The following is a 19493-nucleotide window of genomic DNA, read 5'->3' on the forward strand; positions in this document are numbered from 1 at the left end:
AAGATCTTCCTGAGCACCGAGGTGAGGCTTACAAGCCTACAGTTACTTGGGTCCTCCTTCCTCCCTTTCTTGAAAATTGGGACCACATTAGCCAGTTTCCAATCCCCCAGCACCTGGCCAGATGACCACGAATGCTCATACAGCTGGGCCAAGGGCTCTGCGATGACCCCTGCCAGCTCCCTCAACACCCTTGGGTGGAGGGCATCTGGACCTGCAGATTTAAAAATGTCTAGCCCTTCCAGAAGATCCCTAACTACATCTGCACTGACTGAAGGCCTGATAGAGCTAACCTCGAGATTGTCCCTACCTCTGGTAGGTGGGATGTTGCAGTCCCTGTTCAAGAAATCAGAGGCAAAGAAACTATTAAAAATATCAGCTTTCTTGTCTGGCGTAGCCACAAGATTGTCGTTACTTCATCCCTGCATGCCCAAGCAATGCTCTTATACTGCTCCCTAGTTGTTTATCCAAGTTTCCACTTACAAGCTTCCTTTTTGTGATTTAGTTTACTGAAGAGTTCCCCACTAAGCCAAGCTGGTCTTCTGCCATACTTCCTAGTCTTCCTGCCCATCAAGATGGTTTGTTCCCACACTCTCAGTAAGGCTTCTTTGAAGTACAACCAGCTCTCCTGGACTCCTCTTCCCCTCAGACTGGCTTCCCAGGGGATCCTGCCCATGAGTTCCCTGAGCAAGTTGAAGTCTGCTTTTCTGAAGTCCAGGGTCCTTACTTTGCTGCTTTCCATCCTTCCTTTCCTCTGGATCCTGAACTCAATCATCTGGTGGTCACTGCTGCCCAAGTTGCCAGCTACTAGTACATTTCCCACCAATTCTTCCCTGTTCGTGAGCAGCAGGACAAGAAGAGCATGGCCCCTAGCTGGCCGCTAAGTTTCAGTGGACATTTAAGGGATGACATAAAATTTGATGGAAAATCTATTTTTATATTTAGAAGGCATTATATTTTGTTTTCTGTCTTGAAGGGAAATACTATTTCTAAAAGTCTCCAAAATCAACACAGTTTGCAAAATGTTATCTTGTTTAAATATCATGCAACATGACTTAAAATGGTAATTAAAGTTTTCTGGGATATAAATTTTCAAGGCTTTAAAATTTACAAAATGTTAAATTTGGTTTGGTGGTCTCCTGTATTTAAAAAAAAATCACTGCAAAATGATAAACCAAGAAGGGATTCAACAAGGTCAGACATGTTCACCACAGCTGAAAGTAGGTTTTTTAACATATTGAAAAATACCATGTGATTGTCTCATTTAACTTTCCTGAGAGAACATATTTATTTTGTACTGCATATACACTAGCAATCATCAGCAGCAGACTGCGGTCACAGATCTATTTAATGTTTTTATCCACCTGCAACAGTAACATATACAACTCATTCACAGCTGTATGTATGTGTACAACCTAAAAATCACAACTGGCTTTGAATTCAAGTAAAAGGAAGAGTTTCACATATTTCTAGTAACAAGATTTAATTCCAACAGTTACAGAATAATACTATTTTATAGTTGTGACATCCTTTTATATATGTCAATCAGGAAGCACTTCGCTGGGCATTGGAAGACCATTGAGAGCTGCCAGTATATTTGCAACTGCTTCCTCTGTTATCATGCGAGTGGTCTTGCGTGTTTTAATGCCAAGGTGAGGAGTTATGATGATGTTCTTTAATTTTAATAATGGATGATCTCTGCAAAAAAAAGGAACAGAAAGGAAAGGTGTGGTTAAGCCACCTACTGGTATTAAAAATGGCCCCACTTCAAAGCACAGCACTTACGCATGTGTTTAAATTTACATACATCTTTTTGTTTGAATTTGTTGTATTACCATACTGCGCATTTCAGGAGATCTCCCATCATAATGCATAACACAAAACAACTGGATGCTTCTCCATCCGGCAAAATTCCCACCTGCTGGCCTTATCTTGTGTCCTCTAAATTTTAAATATTTGATAGATAAATACTGCTCTCTACCTGGGCAGTGGTTCAGGGTAGGTGACATCTAAAGCTGCCGCCTTAATAATACCGGTATGAAGAGCTTCCAGCAGTGCCTCTTGGTCCACTACTAGACCTGCAAAAAAACAGCATATCTTCCTTGTATCACAGACAGATAGCAATTTAACAATGAAAGGGAAGATTGTAAATGAAATGTAAGAGATTTTGTAATCAAGAAAAAAGATTTTGGTTTTAAAATTGAAGTACAAATAGATTTAGTTATGCAGTTGCATGTACACAGTAACGTTTATTGTTACTTAACACTTGTGTTTTACATTGTCATTGTGCTTTCAAAACATTATCTAATCCTGAAACTACCCCGTAAAGTGGGTAAATGCTATTTCTCATAGTACACATAAGGAAAAAAATTAACAATTTCAAACTTAATTTGCTCTCAGAACTGGAAAACACATGAAGCGTGAACCAGACTTTGAGCCTTTAAACAAAGCAGAGAGAGATTTAATGTAGAAATGCCAAAAACAGAATTGTTCTGTTATTAAAGGTGCAGACAGAAGTAACAATTTTCTCCAGATTCTGCCCCTGAAAGTACTCTACAGCCATGACCAAACACAAGTGCAAAGCTGCAGAGCATTTTAAAGGGCCCAGTCCTGCAACAGTCTGAACCCTCATTGTATAAGGCTTCAGATGAAAACACTCCAAAATGGAGCACCTTCATTAACATCTGCCTGCGTGTGCTAGGAGCAAGGCTGGGCTGATGCAGCTCAGCCCTGGTCCTGGTGCTGTCTTCAGAATGGGAGGGGGAAAGGGAGTACAGGGAGTTTGGTTTTGGGTTTTTTCAGCCTGTGATGAAAGTTGGGACAGGTGGATTGGAGCCCTGCCACCTTGGAGTGGCTCCTATCCACCTGGCCCCATCATCCAGCACCAGCTAAAAAAACCCAGACTGAACTCCTTCTGCTCCCTTCCCTCCCTGCCATTCTGAAGACTGAGCTGGGGCTGGGAGTGGGGAGGGGCAGAGCTAAGGGAGAGCTGCTGCAGACTCACAGCCATTTCATATTGCAGCTGAATATCCCAGCCTCCAGGACACAACAGTAAACATCTGTTGGGTCTGGGGGATTGCTATAACTTGTAGCACTTTCTGTGCAAGTGCTATGAGTTACAGTGGGGAGCTGCATTTCTGTCTGTACCTTAAGATTCTAAACCTTCTTTCTTTCTGAGGTGGGATACACATCTCCTTCAACACCAGTATCCATGGTGTTTACCCTTTGGTCCAGTTAGGTCTTTATGCTTTCTTAATCAACCACTGTCTTGCTAGAGTCTGACCCATTCTAGCTCACCAACCACTGTCTCACACACCCATCCTCCTTCATCTGGACCAAAGCAACTCCCTGGGGAAGGAGGGAGGAACCTCTAGATTGCCTGACTGTCTTTGATGACCATGACAATAATGTTGTCCAGTACAAATTGGACCAATACTCTGGCAGGCAGGACAAGGGATGACAAACATTTTGCAGCCAGCCCAGTAAATTGTTAAAAAAATGTACTGTACTCTACCTCTGGAAATGTTAATGAGAATAGCAGTGTGTTTCATCAGCTCCAGTTCCCTTTTCCCAATCAGTTTGTGTGTCTGAGGTGTCAGGCTCACAGCCAACATGACAAAGTCTGACTGCTGGAGCAAGTCTTCTATCTTTTTACAATAAATGGCACCAATGGCCTGTTCCTCTTCCTCTTTTCTAATGGAGAAATAAAAATCACATAGCTGGAAGTCATGCTTACAAAAATATTTCCTTTTTTCCGCAGTATCACTAGGTAACAAAGCTGATGTCAAGGAGAAACAAAGGATGTCTGATCCCTGGGTTTGTGGGGCAGTACTGATCAATGTTCCCTCTAAGGAGTAGCGGTCCGTAAGCACGCTGCTTCGGTCCCACCTCCCCCTTTCGGTGCAGCGTGGGAGACTTACTGAAGGTAAGCTCCTCACTCCTCACTCAGGGCAGGCAGTGGAGCCTGGGGGCTAGGGCCTGGGGCAGGCTCCACCAGGGGACTGAGGGCTGGGGCTGGCTCCGCTGGGGACCTGGGGCTAGGGCGGGCACCACTGGCTCCGGGGAAATACTCCGCTCCCCCGCATCGCCTCAGGGAGTCAAGAAGCACATGGCGTCAGGGCTGGGGAGTAGAGCACTTCCCTGGGGCTGGCAGAGCCTCACTCAGGGCAGGCAGCGGCTCCTCCCAGAGGTGAGGCAAGGCAGGGATGGAAGCTGGGGCTGGGGGCTGGCGTGGGCTCCACTGGCTCCAGGGAACTGCTCCGCGGGCTCTGCCAGCTCCGGGGAACTGCTCCACCGGGAAACTGCCCCGCGGGCCCTGCCAGCTCCGGGGAACTGCTCCACTCCCCAACCCTGATGCCATGTGCCTCCTCGCTCCCCGAGGCGATGTGGGAGAGCGGAGCAGTTCCCCAGAGCCGGCAGAGCCTGTGCCAGGCCCCAGTCTCCACCTCACCTTGGGGAGGAGCTTACCTTTAGTAAGTGTCCCACGCCGCAGCCCAGCTCCTCTCCCGGTTGGTGTGCAGCCTTAAAAAGTTGGTGCGTGGCCAGACTTTTACTTGTGCATGGCTGTGCATACGTGCACCTTAGAGGGAACCTGATTTTTTTACCATCCTTCAGAAAGTCCATTATTTTATGAAGGATGAAAGTAGCAAAGGAATCCCTCAGGGTCAGTGGTGATCCAGGATTTGGACATAACAAAATGTTCAATACTTGGTGAAGTCAGGAAAATGGAGGCACATTTTCAGGTCCAGCTTTTTATGAAAGGGAACTGTTATGTCATTCCTTTGCTTTATAAACTTCCCCAGTTATATTTTGGGAACTAAAGAACAGATTGTCAAAAGCACCTGTGACGGCCAGGAACATAAGTCCAACTGACTTACAATGAGACCTGTACTTCTAGGGTCCCACTGTACAAAAGGGTACAAAAAAGGAGTTAAGTGTGAAATAGTAAAAATGTGTGCTCCACTCAAAGTGAAACTTCAGGGTTAGTGTTACTCATGGCTTTTTTTCCTTTAAAACACAAATTATTTTCTTGGGCAATCCAAAACAACAAACAGGAAGCAAATTAATCAGGAGCTGAACAAAACTCAAAATTATGCGGTATGCTTATCTGGGTCACATCTAACACAAATGTGTATTATTTGAATAGGCATATCCTACTCCTTGACTAAAGGTAAGATAAGAAAATTACAAAGAAAGTTTATCACAGTTTCAAATACAGGCAAAGTGGCAGCAGTGAAAATCATAATTTCTAACAGTTCTGCTATGGGCTCATAAATACACTCCTTACTAGCTGCTGGCCGCTAATTATTAAAATGCTCAATGTAAACAAGGCTTCAGTGATCTCATATACACATTGTGAACTATCTCATCCTTTGGATGGAAGAAGCATTGAACTGGACTTTTAATATAAACCTCTTTTCTCCTAGGAGTTAGAATTGGTTAAAAACCAAAATCCTGGCCCTATTGAAACAGACTGCAAAATTCCCATTCACTTGAACAGGAACAAGATTTCACAAAGAGCTATGAGTAGTATCACCAAAAAACAACATTCTTCTCAGTTATTTGGCCTTTTTTATTTTTGAAGTGCTATAACAATTTGGAGAGCCCCAGTGAAATAAGATCCAATTTTAAAAAGTGTGTGTGTGGGCGGGGGGTGGGGGAGAAAAATGTAAAAAACACTTGACCTGTATAGATCATAAGCAAATAGAAAGGGCAGAAGCCCTGTTTTCCTTTGTTAGGTACCTCTGTGGCAAATCACAAACAAACCCAATTAAAAAAGACACATTACAAAGTTAGGTTTGTAAACTTAGGGTTTAAGCACCTAAATATGGACCTGAATGAAACAATCGAACTCTGCTCCTCCTCAGTCCTTTGCTATAATCACTCTCCCCCTCTGAATTAAAATATTGCAACAGATTATAATTTTACCTCTGCTTTCTGTTGTGGTACAGGATTTTCATTTCAAAAGCTTTGGCCCTCAAAGCAATCTTATACCCAACGTTTCCCATCCCAATGATCCCAAGGGTAGCCCCAGTGACTTCCTCTCCCAGCCAGTCAGGAGCAAAACACTCAGTGTCTAAGGAAACAGCAATATGACAGCCTAAAAAGATGAAAAAGTCCATGTGAGAAACAGACTGGCTTCATTATGTAGGAACAAGTAGACAGAATGCTTTTTTTAGGTTCAGCTACAGCTGGAGGATCCTGGGGGCCACCTGGAGTTGCTGTAGGTATGCGGCGGTTGGCAACCGGTGGGCAAGCTGGAAGAGATATTCAGAGTTGAACAGACCTTGGAACAGCCTTCCCAATTCCACCTGGTAACCTGTGCTAATCTGTGGGTGTTTCAGCTTTCAACCTTTGCTCCTACTCTGTTCCCCATGCCATGTGCAATCCTCTATCCCCTGCCACCCACCCTGTCTCTCCAGGCTCTTCCCAATGTCTCCCATGCTCATGCAGCATAAGCCACCACCTCCTTCTGCCACTTGTTCCATTCAGGCTTGGATACAAAGAGAAAGTCAGGCATCTTGGCTGCTCCCTGCCTTCTTTGTGGTGTGGGGAAAAACTCAGAGAAATCTTGCTCCCCAGTTTACATCCCAGAAGGGCTACAGAGAAACAAGATGAGGTTGCCTAAGTTGTGACAATCACACGAGATAGCTGATGCTTGGAAGTCCACATCTTTCAAGTTCACCTGTGCCGGATGAAAAACGCCATTTTGTAGCAAAGACCTGCATACTACTGCATCCTTTGAACACAACATAGTCCCAAAACAGTATTCATTATACACTGAAGGAAGGCAGCATTGAAAATAATTTGTTACACATTTCTGCTTTCAGTTGCCATGGATGGCTTATGCTTCAGGGTCCCTATTTAGGAAGGTCACAAGGCTACAGTGCAGCAGGCCTAGCACAAGGACTGGGAATAAGCAAATAACTAAGCTATTGGAAAACAAAGAACATAATAAAAACCTGTGGCTGTTGTGGTCCCAGTGGGTGAAAATGTAATTGTGTTTCCCAATTGATGAAGGTCTCTGATAACTTAAATTAGGTGAGCCTACAGACTTCAAAAGAAGGACATTAGTGAACAGTGGTGGGACAAAATACAAAATGATCATATTCACAGTGTCTAATTTTAGTGGCCAAGTGCAGATCCTAGAATCATTAACAATACAGAAAATACTGGTAAATATTTGATCTTTTGATCATCTGAGGTAGAAATATTGAAAGAAAAGTAATTTTTACCTATAACAATTAAAAGCCCTTTGTATGAGAGCTTTGGTTACACTGGAGAAAAGTCCCCTTATTCCTGGTCCGCGCCTCAAAAAAAAATTAAAGCCATTCTTAAAAACAGTTCAGAAAGCTCTTTTAACTGCACTGGCTATCCGAATGGTTCTAATCACTAAGCCATTGATTCTCAACTTAGGCTTGAGGCACCCCCACAGAAAATGCAAACTCTTCATTTCCATTCACTTTTTGACTACAGAAACATAATATAGCAAGTCTTCTGTTGGCAAGAACTCAGAAATACAACAAGTCTTAATGCTTTTAACACAATGGATTCCTATTTGAAACCTTTGGCTTTATCTTGTGAATTCTGTTTGCGCACCTAAAACTGCTGACATTGTGTGGCACCATGTGGCACATTTGAAAGGATCTCAAGGCACACCCTGGCTGAGAATCACTGCACTCTTGTCAACAGTACTCTGAAATTATGAGATAATGTGGTAAAAATATCTGAGTCCTGTCTACGTCACAGCCCCCATTCCTGATAGCTCCCAGAGAGAAATTTTCCTAGTGTAGGCAAGCACAGAGCATACAGAATTAAAACTTTGATACATCAGGCAAGATTAAAATTGGCCCTGGTTTCTATAACTTGTCTTACTAATGTTGTCCTCTGGGCCAAAATACTGAAGCAAGGAATGATGAAAATAAAAGAAAATTCTCCTGCTTTTGACTGTAAGACGATGAAAGGACAAGAAGTTGTAGGCATTTAATTTCTCACAGTGGGGGAGCTGAGCATTAGGAGCACCTTCCTAACAGGAAAGAATAAAGCTACTACCCTGCAACTAATTCCTGCACTACTTCTAAATCTTTTAGAGCAGAAATGCCTAGCCACAGGACCAAATGGGAACAGGGCCATTTGTTATTATGAGTTATTTTACAGTTGCCAAACAAAAAACAGCAGTCTTTCACAATGACAATGGTTATTTTTGTGAAACGGAGTGGTAGGGTTTTAAAATAAAACATATTTATGGATCTGAAGGAAAGTTTGCATTAGAATGTATTGCCCAGATTTTGAAAACTAAATAATATTTTTCGGTTTGTAATCTGAAACATCATGAAGGGGCTTGATTTTCAGAAAGTGCAAGGCACCTCAAGGTATTAAAACCTTTTGAAGTATAAGAATAAGGGTACTCAAAATTATTAGTCACTTTTTTGTCAACAGCACTATAGAAATTATCACCACGTCATGAAATAAATCCCTAATGGCCAAATACCTGACACGTTGAAAATATATTGCTGAAAAAGGTTGCAAAACGTAATGATAGAGGAAAGAGGTGTTGCTCAGTTTAGCTGTCCAGTTATTCTCATAATGGCAGTAGTTGCACAGATGAAGGTTCAAGGTTTTAGCCTAAACATCTAGCTCCACTCATAACTAGAAAGTTATACCAAAGTCCTTTAAACAGATTTTCCTCAAAGATTTTCAACAAAGACCTGAGCAGTTAATCTGTTATAAGAAGGAATATAGTGTATAAAGGTAGTCACTAATATTAAAAACAGGGTTTAGTACTTTAAATACTAATATTCATTATGCAAGCCCCTTTCTGAGGCTTGGATAGTCCCACTTTATTACAATAGGAATAATTCTAGGAAAAATATGAGTGGGTAGGCATAGCTCATATGATTTTCTGGAAACCTGTATAGTAATTTAAACATTACCTTCCACTAGTCTTCTAGCAGATGCCAGCAACAAAGCCATTCCAGTGTCTGCTGTGCTGCTTGAAACAGCATGTGGACAATTAGCCATTTTTATTCCACAGCCAGATATAAGTTTCAGATCTAAGTGATCCATTCCTACTCCTGAATTTGCAATCACCTTTAAGTTGGGCAGGCTCTGGAGAAGTTCAGGATCAATGACTGGTTTGTGCCACCACAAATAAATGGCTTGGACATTTTTACTAAGAATATTTTTGTTTTCAAGAAATTCTCTCATGGTGATGAGTTGAAAATGTGTCTTCAGGAAGTCCACATGCGCTTCCAGGACACCGCATATTCCTCCCACCTCATTTACCAAAAGCACAGGCAGCTCATGTTCTTCCATGACCTGCAAAAGGAAGAAAAACACACAATGATGTGAATATTTCAGAACATTTTTAAGAACTCTTAGGCAGCACTTCCATTATCAGTCTGTTTTCTCTCATTATGAGAAATGCAGAATGAAAACTCTTATACAAAATGTGAGGTAAACAAACTAAATTAAGTGGCTCTTTTGAGTCACTTATCAACAGCCTTCAAAAAAGACAGTGTTCACAAACCCAACTCCAAGCAATTCTGTTCCTTCTGGGTTTTAGGCTGTCACATTACAGTAACTATGCACAAACTCAAACTCACTCCATTGGATCTCTGAGTGTCAGACCATGTATAGTGTGTTCATAATAATAATTACAAAAACCTTTACAGATCAGTTGCACCTAAATATTTAAACACTTTTTGGACCAAATGTGATCCCTGTAAATAATAACTAAGATTAATCTTGAACTTTGAACACTAAAACTACCAAGTTAATTTTTAACTATTTAATTCCTAAGGTTATCTGCAGTTACCTCTGCTTAAGAAATGTGAAGAGTTCATAAAAGGTAGAATATTTGATCAGAAATATCCTAAACAAACTATATAACTAGGTGTGTAGGTAAATATTTTCCAACAGAAGTGCCTAAAATTAGGCACTGAAATAAAGTGGTTTGAAGTGCTGAGCACCCATAGGCCCCAGTGATTCCATGACAACTGAGAGGTGGTAATGTATCTAGAAAAAAGTCAGACTTTTTATATAAGTAGATTAAACCTTTTACTAGATTTTTGTAAGGGGTTTAGGGAAAATAAGTGCAAGAACTGAAGACCTTTAGTCGCCATTAGCATCATCTGCCTATTATTAAATACTCCACAGCATTTGCATCTTCAGTGACTTATGGAAACACCGACTATTTATCTGCTGGATTGTCTTAGAATATTATGATGTCTTTATTTTCGAATCCTTCCAGGAGGCTTGGCTATGCTACAGAAAAATGGGAGACTCCCAATTTTATGAAGCACAAGGCAGCAATAAGATATTCCATGGTTTCACTGTGTTCTGTATTCCTACTCAGAAAAATGATTGGAGAAGGGAGTCAGACTTTGGGTTGGAGTGAGTTTATGCTTCGTTATTAATTCTTGCTTCAAGCTGAGAGATCATCTGTATAATTCCGGGGGCAGATCCAGCTTTGTTGGCTACCCAATAACGTATTTCTGGGTAGAAGCTGATATAAGTACTATAACACTTTTCCATTTACTTTGGCTTTTAAAAAGAGCCCCTGGGAAAATGGGAAGATAATTTTTTAATGGTCTGCTTTAATATACTAACATTGATAATCAAAGATAAAGAATGTAGTAAAAATATGATTTGGAACATCAGGACAAAAATATTTAATGAATGGGAAGTCAGCCTTATTGCATCTTGATATCATGTGATATAAGATATAAGGCTATCACTGTGCTGGCTAGGAGGTGTTATAGTTGTAGAGCACAGTCACATTTCTGTAGGGAATTTTTCAATGATTCATCCTTAACATGTCCAAGAGAGTTGCATTAAATCCTCAGTAAATATTTTTCCTTTTCATTATCATGTGATTTTGACATATTTAGTGAACATTTCCACTTTAATCAAATACGTTTCTAATCTCAAGCTATTATGAAGACAATTCAAAACCCACTAACATGTTTTCAAGCACATTTCTTCATTACCAAGTATTTTGAGCAAAAAGTAGCACACATTTGATGAAAGTACAGATCGGGGATATCAAAAGACCGTCTGCAACAGGTTGCCTTGGAGCCTCTGTACTTTATTAGTTCATCATTATTAATCAAATCATAAGAATACAATTATGGCAAATAGCCACTGGGTGGCAGAACAACTGTGATAGCACTGCAGAAACTTATTCTTTTTCTGTCACTTAATGGCCGACTGCAAGGCCAAAAATGTCCTTTCATAAAAATACAGCGCTGTGTATTTATTTGTGGCTCCTGACATGTCATTTGGGGCACACTTCACTAGGAATAGGGAGACCATTGAGAACAGCAAGCATATTTGTTATTGCTTCTTCAGTCATCATACAGGTGGCTTGGACTGTAGCAGTTCCAATGTGAGGCGTTATAATAATATTCTTCAACTTTAACAATGAGTGATTTCTGGAAGAAATAAAACAAGATAGAATTATTAGAATTTAACTTTATGCTACTGCGCTGTTGCGTTTAGTCTAACTGGTAGTAACTTCTGCCAAGTTTTGTATGGTGAAGAAGAGGGGACCATAATGCACAGGCTACTCAGAACAGAAAAGGAATTAATTTACCTATTTCTTCTGCATTGGCCTACTGCCTCCAGGACAGTCAGATTGGTGTATATATGAGACTGGTTACAGCTCTGGCTACAGAGCTGGTGTATATAGGAGACTGAGGATTTACCTTTATACAGCTTAAATGAATCTGTGACTGATAGTGGTAGTGACAGCGATTAGTGACTGATACTGGTATTTCAAGTAAGTTTTTGATCTAATGGGCACTCATTCAGCCTTGAAAAAGGTATCTCAGCCTACACAGCTAGTTCACAGCTACTGAGAAAGTCAGTGCCAGAAGCAGAAATGGAATTTGGGGGTCCTGGACTGTACTTTTGTGCTCAGAAAACCAAAAAGGACCAAAAACTACATAAGATGTGGATGAAATCTGAAAATTACATCTAAAATATGTTTACAGCTATGAATGGATGCTGTGGAACTTAACAGTACCATATTTTCCTACATATAACTCTCCCTCCCAAATAAAACATGCAACTTGTTTTTGGAAGAAAAAACGTAGAAAAAAAAGATTTTCCAGAATCAAGTCCAATTCTGTGACATCAAGTCTGCTTGGAAACAGGGTGTGCAGGAAGTATGGCAACATAAACCTCTTGGTATGACAAACGGTCTCTTGCAATGCCACACTTCCTGCCCACTCTATGTTCCCAGGAGGACTCAATCTATGTCGTGTAAGGTTAGGCACTAGACCCTTACAAAGAGCAGTAGCAAGACCGTTACTTCTTTAAGTCACTGGTTTTCAACCTTTTTCATTTGTGGACCCCTAAAAAATTTTGAAAGGAGGTCCAAACCCCTTTTGAATTGTAAGTGTGAGTATTCACATACTTTTGATTGATCATAGTCATCTTTCATAGAACCCTTAGACAGTCTGTGGACCGTCAGGGGTCTGCAGACCACGGGTTGAAAACCACTGCTAAGTAGTTCTTTATGCAAGTTCCTGTAAATAAAGTGGTGTTTCTACATCAAAAGTCTCATTAAGATACTATCAACAGTTTGCTTGCTGCTTTGGGCACAAACTGCAGTACTCAACCAATAGCCATAGCTGTGAAAGATGCAAGCAGCAGTCATCTTGACAGCTGCACAACATGGGCAGCGTCTCCTGGAGTGCTTCTTTTTCAGCAAGGAAAACAGCTTCCCCATTTAAAATACGTACCCCAATTTTGGGATGCTGATTTTGAAGGAAAGATGCGTGCCGTGTATGAGAAAATACAGTATTTTCAGGTTTTAATTAATGTTTTTTAGGACTGAAATAACTTTAGATTAAAGAGACAAAACAAGTTTTCTACCTTGGCAGAGGTTCAGGGTAAGTCACATCAAGAGCTGCAGCCCTGATTACTTTGTTCTGAAGAGCTTCTACCAATGCATCTTGATCAACTACTGCACCTGCATTAACATGATAACATCTTATCCAGGAGCAGCCCAGATACATACACCAATGAACAAGAAACGTCCACATCTTTAATCAAGAAAAAGGTCTCAAAGTAGTTAGCAATACTAATAGATTTTCAGCTCATTATAAAAATCAGACACAGTTCTAGCAACAATTAGATTGTTTAAAATTAGAGCTGGCACGGTCCAATATATAGGACACTGGACTGGGACCAGACAGACTTTCTACGCTAGATATGCCCTTGACCTCCATGTGGTCTTAGATAAGTCACTTGCCCAAACCTTTTCCATCTTTCATCTGATCTGTGTTATCTCTTGTGATTGTAATGTCTCTGGAACTGCCACTTATGTATTTTTGTGTGGTACCAATGGGGCCTGCTGCCTCCAGGACAGTCAGATTGGTGCATATATGAGACTGGTTCCAGCTGGCAGGCACTGGGCTCTCCTTGTGCCCTGCACATCTTTAATTTAACTAGAGAAAATAGTCTCCTATCAAGCTAAATCCTGGGAGGTGCTAAGACCCTGCTAAGCACCTGTTACTCCTTTTAAAAGATCAATGGGAATTGTAGACACTCAGTATTCCATGTATAATGAGCATTATCTATCTGAGCAGAACTTTCTTGTGTGCTAAATAAAATATGAAAGTCCTTGCATGAGGGAACTTCTCAGTAGAAAAAGACAAGATTCAACCTATTCTTAACTATGGAGCCCCAACTCATGCTTATATAATACCCCACCTCTGCTGATGTTAATGAGAGTAGCAGTGGGTTTCATCAGCTCTAACTCCCTTTTCCCAATCAGTCTGTGTGTCTGCGGCGTCAGGTTCACAACCAGCATGACAAAATCTGATTGCTGGAGCAAGTCTTCCATCTTTTTACAATAAATGGCACCAACAGCCTGTTCCTCTTCCTCTTTCCTGAAGGAGTAAAAAAACCACAACGATCTCTTATTGGTTTTTGTTTTCTTCTGTAACATCTATCTTAGACCAGCACATGACTTTTTTCCAGAATCACTGCCAACCACTTCACTAGCAAGTCACTTGCAGTGCAATGTAGGAAACAGTGTAAGCATCAGGCACCTTTGAGTTGATGCTCCCTTGTAGTTGCAATGATCCACACAAAGGTCACTAGCAGGGGACCTATCAAGGAGATTTTCAGACCTCTTCTACTAGCTAATTTGGGAAGCACAAGTGGCTTCTCATTTGGACAAGAAAACCCCTCTCTGCTCAAATGAAGGCCATTTAGCAGGGGAGAGGCTGGTTTAGAAATATAAAAAGGAACTGTATAAAAGGGAAAGAAGTGTGTGAATCCTATTCTGACTGGCCTTCAGTGTGGGCTCTGGTGTGCGAGGTGAACCTGTGCTTTAAACCCAGAGAGCTAAGGGAGGAATCAAGCTCAGTCTTATGCAAATTGGATGGATTCACCAAGGGCAAGTCACACCTGGCCAGCCTGATTGCCTTCTACGATGAGATAACTGGCTTTGTGGATGTGGGGAAAAACAGTGGACATATTATACCTTGACTTTAGCAAGGCTTTTGTTACTGTCTCCCACAGCACTCTTGCAAGCAAGCTGAGGAAGTATGGGTTGGATGAATGGACTGTAAGGTGGACAGAAAGCCTGCTGGATTGTTGGGCTCAACAGGTAGTAATCAATAGCTCAATGTCTAGTTGGCAGTCAGCGGAGTGCTCCAGGGATCAGTCCTGGGGCTGGTTTTGTTTAATACCTTCATCAACAGTCTGGAAGATGGAATGCAAGTTCAGCAAGTTCACTGATGACACCAAGCTGGGGAGTGGTAAATACGCTGGAGGGTGGGGCTAGGATTCAGTTATCTAGACAAATTGGAGGATTGGGCTAAAATAAATCTAATAAGGTTCAACAAGGACAAGTGCAAAGTCCTGCACTTAGGACAGAACAATCTCACGCACCAGTACAGGCTGGGGGCTGACTGGCTGGGTAGCAGCCCTGCAGAAAAGAACCTGGGGGTTAACAGTGGACAGTAAGATGCATGAGTCAGCAGCATGCCCTTGTTGCTAAGAAGGCTAACAGCATTGTGGGCTGCATTAATAGAAGCATTGCTAGCAGATGAAGGGAAGTAATTATTCTGCTCTGTTCTGTACTGGTGAGGCCATATCTAGAGTACCGTGTCCAGTTTTGGGGCCCCCACTATAGAAAGGATGTGGGCAAGTTGGAGAGTCTAGCGGAAGGCAACAAAAATGGTGACAGATGACAGAACAAGGAGCAATTGTCTCAAGTTGCAGCAACAGAGGTTTAGGTTTGATATTAGGAAAAAAATTCTCACTAAAAGGGTGGTGAAACACTGGAAGAGGTTACCTAGAGAGGTGATGGAATCTCCATCGCTGGAGTTTTTTAAGGCCTGGTTTGACAAAGCCCTGGCTGGAATGATCTAGTTGGGGATGTTCCTGCTTTGAACAGGGGGCTGGATAAGATGACCTCCTGAGGTCTCTTCCAACCCTAACTTTCTATGATTCTATGAAATTAATACACTGATTATCCTCTTACCTCTAGTACTATCTAAGTGGAAACCCCCCACTCCCCCCAGGAACAGATGCTCCTTCATGGTCCATTCTCCATTTGTTATTGTTACTGGAACATATGGCTTGTTGTTATATTTGTTCTCAAGAGTACTTCTCATGAGGCAGTGTATAATTTAGCGCGAGATGAAAGCAGGTGGACCATTTCTTGAAATGATTAGAACTGTTCAGTGGTACTAAAAAAATTACCATACTAAAGCACACACAGGATTTAAGGGGCACAGAAATAAACACACTTAATTTATATTTTAACCTCAAGAATTATTTGCCTATCTTAAAACCTTCTATTATTTTTTCTGCAGTTATCCAGATATAGAACAGAAACATGAAGGCCTACATTAGTTTGTGCTAGGTTCCTGTTAATGGTGTCATATTGAATGAAATAGTTTGAATGTTTGTAAAGGTTGCCCATTAGCCAGTTTCAGGAAGAAGATAGGATTTATCTCCTTATCTAGCTCATTGTTTCGGAGCTACGTGCAAAATGTCCTGACTTCACTTAAAGCTTTAATTTAAATTGTATCTTTAGAAGTCTTTTACAAAGAAAGCAAATATCCTGAATTCCAAGACATCAAAGCCTAAGGCCTTTTAACCAAATTGCTAAGAAAAGGGTATTTACAGTGATATGGAAGTCTCCCCAAGAGTAATTTAAAATGCTCAACAAAGGTAATTTCTGTTGAGTAAGATCCGAGCCCAAATTTGGGAGTTATGATAAGTTGAGTAGGAGGAGCCCACTGACGGCAGCTCACTCAATAAAAACCTGTAACTTACTGTCCCAATTTGGAGGCGACTTCACTTGCAGAACAACGAAGGAAGAACCGCAAGTGTAAGCTCGGATTAGATTGATCACCTAATCCAACCTCTCCGTGAACACGAATCTCTTAGTTCACGCTGAAGCCGCGGAGCGCCCGAAAGGGACTGAAGGAAGGGGACGTAGTCCTATCACTGGTGAGCCCAGCTCATTGAATCGTATTGCTGAGGCCAGCCTATTGAACCGTACTACTGAGGCCAACCCATTAAATCGTACTACTGAGGAATGAAACCATATTTTGGTATTTGGCTTCTCGGAATTCTAGGATTGTAAGTATATTATGAAAAATAATAGTATTGATTCAAATTTAACTTTTAGTTGTAATTGTAGTTGTTTTTGTAACACTAATTCTTATAGCATTGTTTGGGAAGGAAGTGCATTCGGAGCATTGTTTCTGATATATGTAATTATTGTGTTTTTAATGTTTGTGGTGTTTCTTAAAGCTAAGCAGTGTTATATACGTAGCAAAGAGTTTTAAAATAAAATTGTGTTGTATAAATTAAGTGTGTAATCATTGTGAAATCGTGCAATCAGCTAACTACTCCCCCAGCCAGTGCATCAAAACGAATCAGTAAATTGTGTGGGATTTTCTCTATTCCATAACCCACTAGAGACAAATGGGAGTACTGCTTCTGAGACAACAGAATACAAGTTAAGGAAGGAATTCAGGATCTGGTCAGTAGTTTGGAAACTGCTGCAAAAAAATCTAAATAGATAAATAAAATGTAGTATATAATAATATACTGGCTAAGATGTGTGCATGTATCACTACTCTTATTGGATAGGAAGTCAGATACACTCACACAAATGCAATTATGTCACCTTCTAGTGGCTGACCAGAAAAATCTGTCGTCATTGTTCTATTACTAAAACTGCTCAAAGAAGAAGTTCTTCTCAAAGAACCCTTTTCCCACATGCTTACGCAGATTACTTTGAAGTTTTATGTGCCCACAGGGGTGCAGACAAGGGTTAATGATCCAAAGTTGCCATAAATTGTGACAGGGCTCCCAAGATACAACTCCTCACTGCTCTCCTTCATATGGACAAGCTTCAACGGATTGCTTCTGCACACAGCTGGGAAGCACATCAACTCCGTTGTGTGCTGCCGGCTAGACAAACTGGTGTGCCTGAATCACTTTAGCTGGCTGTGCTACTAGGTTTTTTTGTGCCAATTCATGCCAATTTAAAGTTGAGCCCTCACAAAGATCTGGAAAATAAAAACATGTAGAAGCACAGACCAGGCCTGGTATTTTTTCTCTCCCTAGTTATCAGGGATCAGGTACATTTTGCAGCCGGAAGGCAGTTTCTCTCTCCGTCCTTAAGACTACAGTACTGAGACCACAGCCAATCATGCTTTTGCTGAGCTCCAGCTGTGGCCAACTGTCTTAGGGTACTGACTGACTTCCATAGTAGCTGGGGAAATGACTCTTACAATACACAACATCAAGGAATATTGAGTGCAAACACAGGAACAAGAGCAAGAGATGCCAGACATTCCAGCAGGTTCACGCTGAGCAAACCACACCAGCTGGCTGTAGCGTCCTTGTTGACTGAGAATTTCCAGTCTCTGATATTGTCCATTACATGCAGATTCATTTTCTTCTTTTGGGCCATATTGCACAGGTGCCACCTACATCCCCCCTGCAACCAAATGCCTGGCTTACCCAACAGAAAAAAATACTACTTCTGCTAAATTTTACAGTCCTTTCAATTGCTAATCCCTTCTCTCTTACGCATGTGATGCCATCTAATGCTATACTTTCACTTACTAATCATTAATCCCACACCAGGCTCATCTCCCATCTCATGGTCAAAAAAAATCTCACTGGAAAAAAGATCCTTGTATTTCACTACTGACACGACCTACAGAACACAATGCTGAACAAGGGAAACTGGATCTCTCACAGATTCGTAGATTGTAAGGCTGGAAGGGACCACAGATCATCGGGTCCAAGCTCCTGCACCGGGCAGGAAAGACAGCTGGGGTCAGGTGACTGCAGCAACGTGACTGTCCAGTCTCCTCTTGAAGATTTCCAGGGTAGGTGATTACACCACCTCTGGAGGGACCCTATTCCATAGTCTGGGAACGCTAACTGTGAAGAAGTTTTTCCTAATGTTGAGCTTGAAATGGCCTTCCAGGAGTTTGTGGCCATTACTCCTGTTTTTTCCCCAGGGATGCCCTGGTGAACAGTTGTTGACTGAGCCCTTGATACACTTCCCTGATGTAGTGGTAAGTTGCTACCAAGTGACCCCTCAGCCTTCTCTTTTTCAGGCTGAAGAGTCCCAGGTCCCTCAGCCTTTCACCGTATGGCTTGCCATGCAAGTCTCTAAACTTATGGATGGCCCTTCTCTAGACGCTCTCAAGCTTTGCCACATCCTTGTTAAAGTGTGGTGCCCAGAACTGGGCACAGTACTCCAGTTAGGGTCTCACCAATGCCGAGTAGAGCATAAGAATCACTTCTTTGGTTTTGCTGGAGATGCATCAGTTGATGTATACTAGAGTATTATTTGCCCTACTGGCTACAGCATCGCACTGCTGACTCACATCCCTGCTACGGTCTATTATTACCTCCAGGTCCCTTTTGTTCGTGGTGCTGGTCAGTTTGGCACCACCAAACCTGTAGGTGTGTAGGGGGTTGTTTGTCCCCAGGTGGAGCACCTTACACTTCTCAATGTTGAACTTCATCTGGTTCCAACTCGCCCAATTTGCCAGCCTGTCCAGGTCTGCCTGTATCTGTAGCCCATACTGAAGCGTGACCACGCTTCCCCATAACTTGGTGTCATCTGCAAACTTGGCCAGTGAGCTCTTCACTCTCTCCTCCAAATCATTGATAAAGATGTTGAAAAGTACTGGACCAAGCACCGACCCCTGTGGGACACCGCTGCCCACTTCTTGCCAGGATGACACAGATCCATTCACTATGACTCTCTGGGTCCTACCCCGTAGTCAGTTTCACACCCACCTAACTGTCTCGCAGTTAAGCCCACAATCCTCCAATTTTTTTGCAAGAACCTCATGGGATACCTGATCAAAGGCTTTTTAGAAGTCAAACACATTTTACAGTCCTTTCAACATCAACCTCCTCTCTCTTATCGAGGTGGGAAGTTACCTGATTGTAGATGCATGTGTACTTCTTTCCTTTGATCACAA

At 41.8% G+C, this 19493-nt stretch overlaps 2 protein-coding genes across 10 annotated transcripts in view; both read right to left on the reverse strand.

The window, feature by feature from the left end:
- Positions 1-1300: 1300 nt before the first annotated feature.
- LOC102377430 (glyoxylate/hydroxypyruvate reductase B-like) lies at positions 1301-9793 on the reverse strand. The gene is made up of 6 exons (XM_006031109.2): positions 9603-9793; positions 8931-9315; positions 5926-6097; positions 3512-3690; positions 1979-2075; positions 1301-1695 (listed from the first exon to the last, which is right to left on the reverse strand). The coding sequence occupies exons 2-6, from the start codon at positions 9310-9312 to the stop codon at positions 1539-1541; spliced, it is 987 nt and encodes a 328-aa protein (XP_006031171.1). The 5' UTR covers positions 9313-9315; positions 9603-9793; the 3' UTR covers positions 1301-1538.
- Positions 9794-11065: 1272 nt separating this feature from the next.
- The window catches only part of LOC102373662 (probable 2-ketogluconate reductase), a 13883-nt gene continuing 5455 nt past the window's right edge, over positions 11066-19493 (reverse strand). For all 9 annotated transcript variants that reach the window (XM_006031091.3, XM_006031095.3, XM_025212759.1 and 6 more), the window contains 3 exons: positions 13720-13898; positions 12880-12976; positions 11066-11432 (listed from right to left, as the gene is read on the reverse strand). In XM_006031091.3, coding sequence (XP_006031153.1) covers positions 11276-11432; positions 12880-12976; positions 13720-13898 — 433 coding nt within the window. In that variant the 3' untranslated portion in view covers positions 11066-11275. The remainder of the gene's footprint in view (positions 11433-12879; positions 12977-13719; positions 13899-19493) is intronic.

This window comes from Alligator sinensis, unplaced genomic scaffold (assembly GCF_000455745.1).
Source record: "Alligator sinensis unplaced genomic scaffold, ASM45574v1 scaffold969_2, whole genome shotgun sequence".
Lineage (NCBI taxonomy): Eukaryota > Metazoa > Chordata > Crocodylia > Alligatoridae > Alligator > Alligator sinensis.

Excerpts from the sequence above, each read along its gene's own strand:
- LOC102377430 (XM_006031109.2), bottom strand. The coding sequence starts at position 9,312 with ATGGAAGAACATGAGCTGCCTGTGCTTTTGGTAAATGAGGTGGGAGGA. Across the intron at positions 6,098-8,930 it reads TGCTAGAAGACTAGTGGAAG|GCTGTCATATTGCTGTTTCC; the intron begins GTAATGTTTAAA and ends TCATCTTTTTAG. Across the intron at positions 3,691-5,925 it reads TACCACAACAGAAAGCAGAG|AAAAGAGGAAGAGGAACAGG; the intron begins GTAAAATTATAA and ends TTTCTCCATTAG.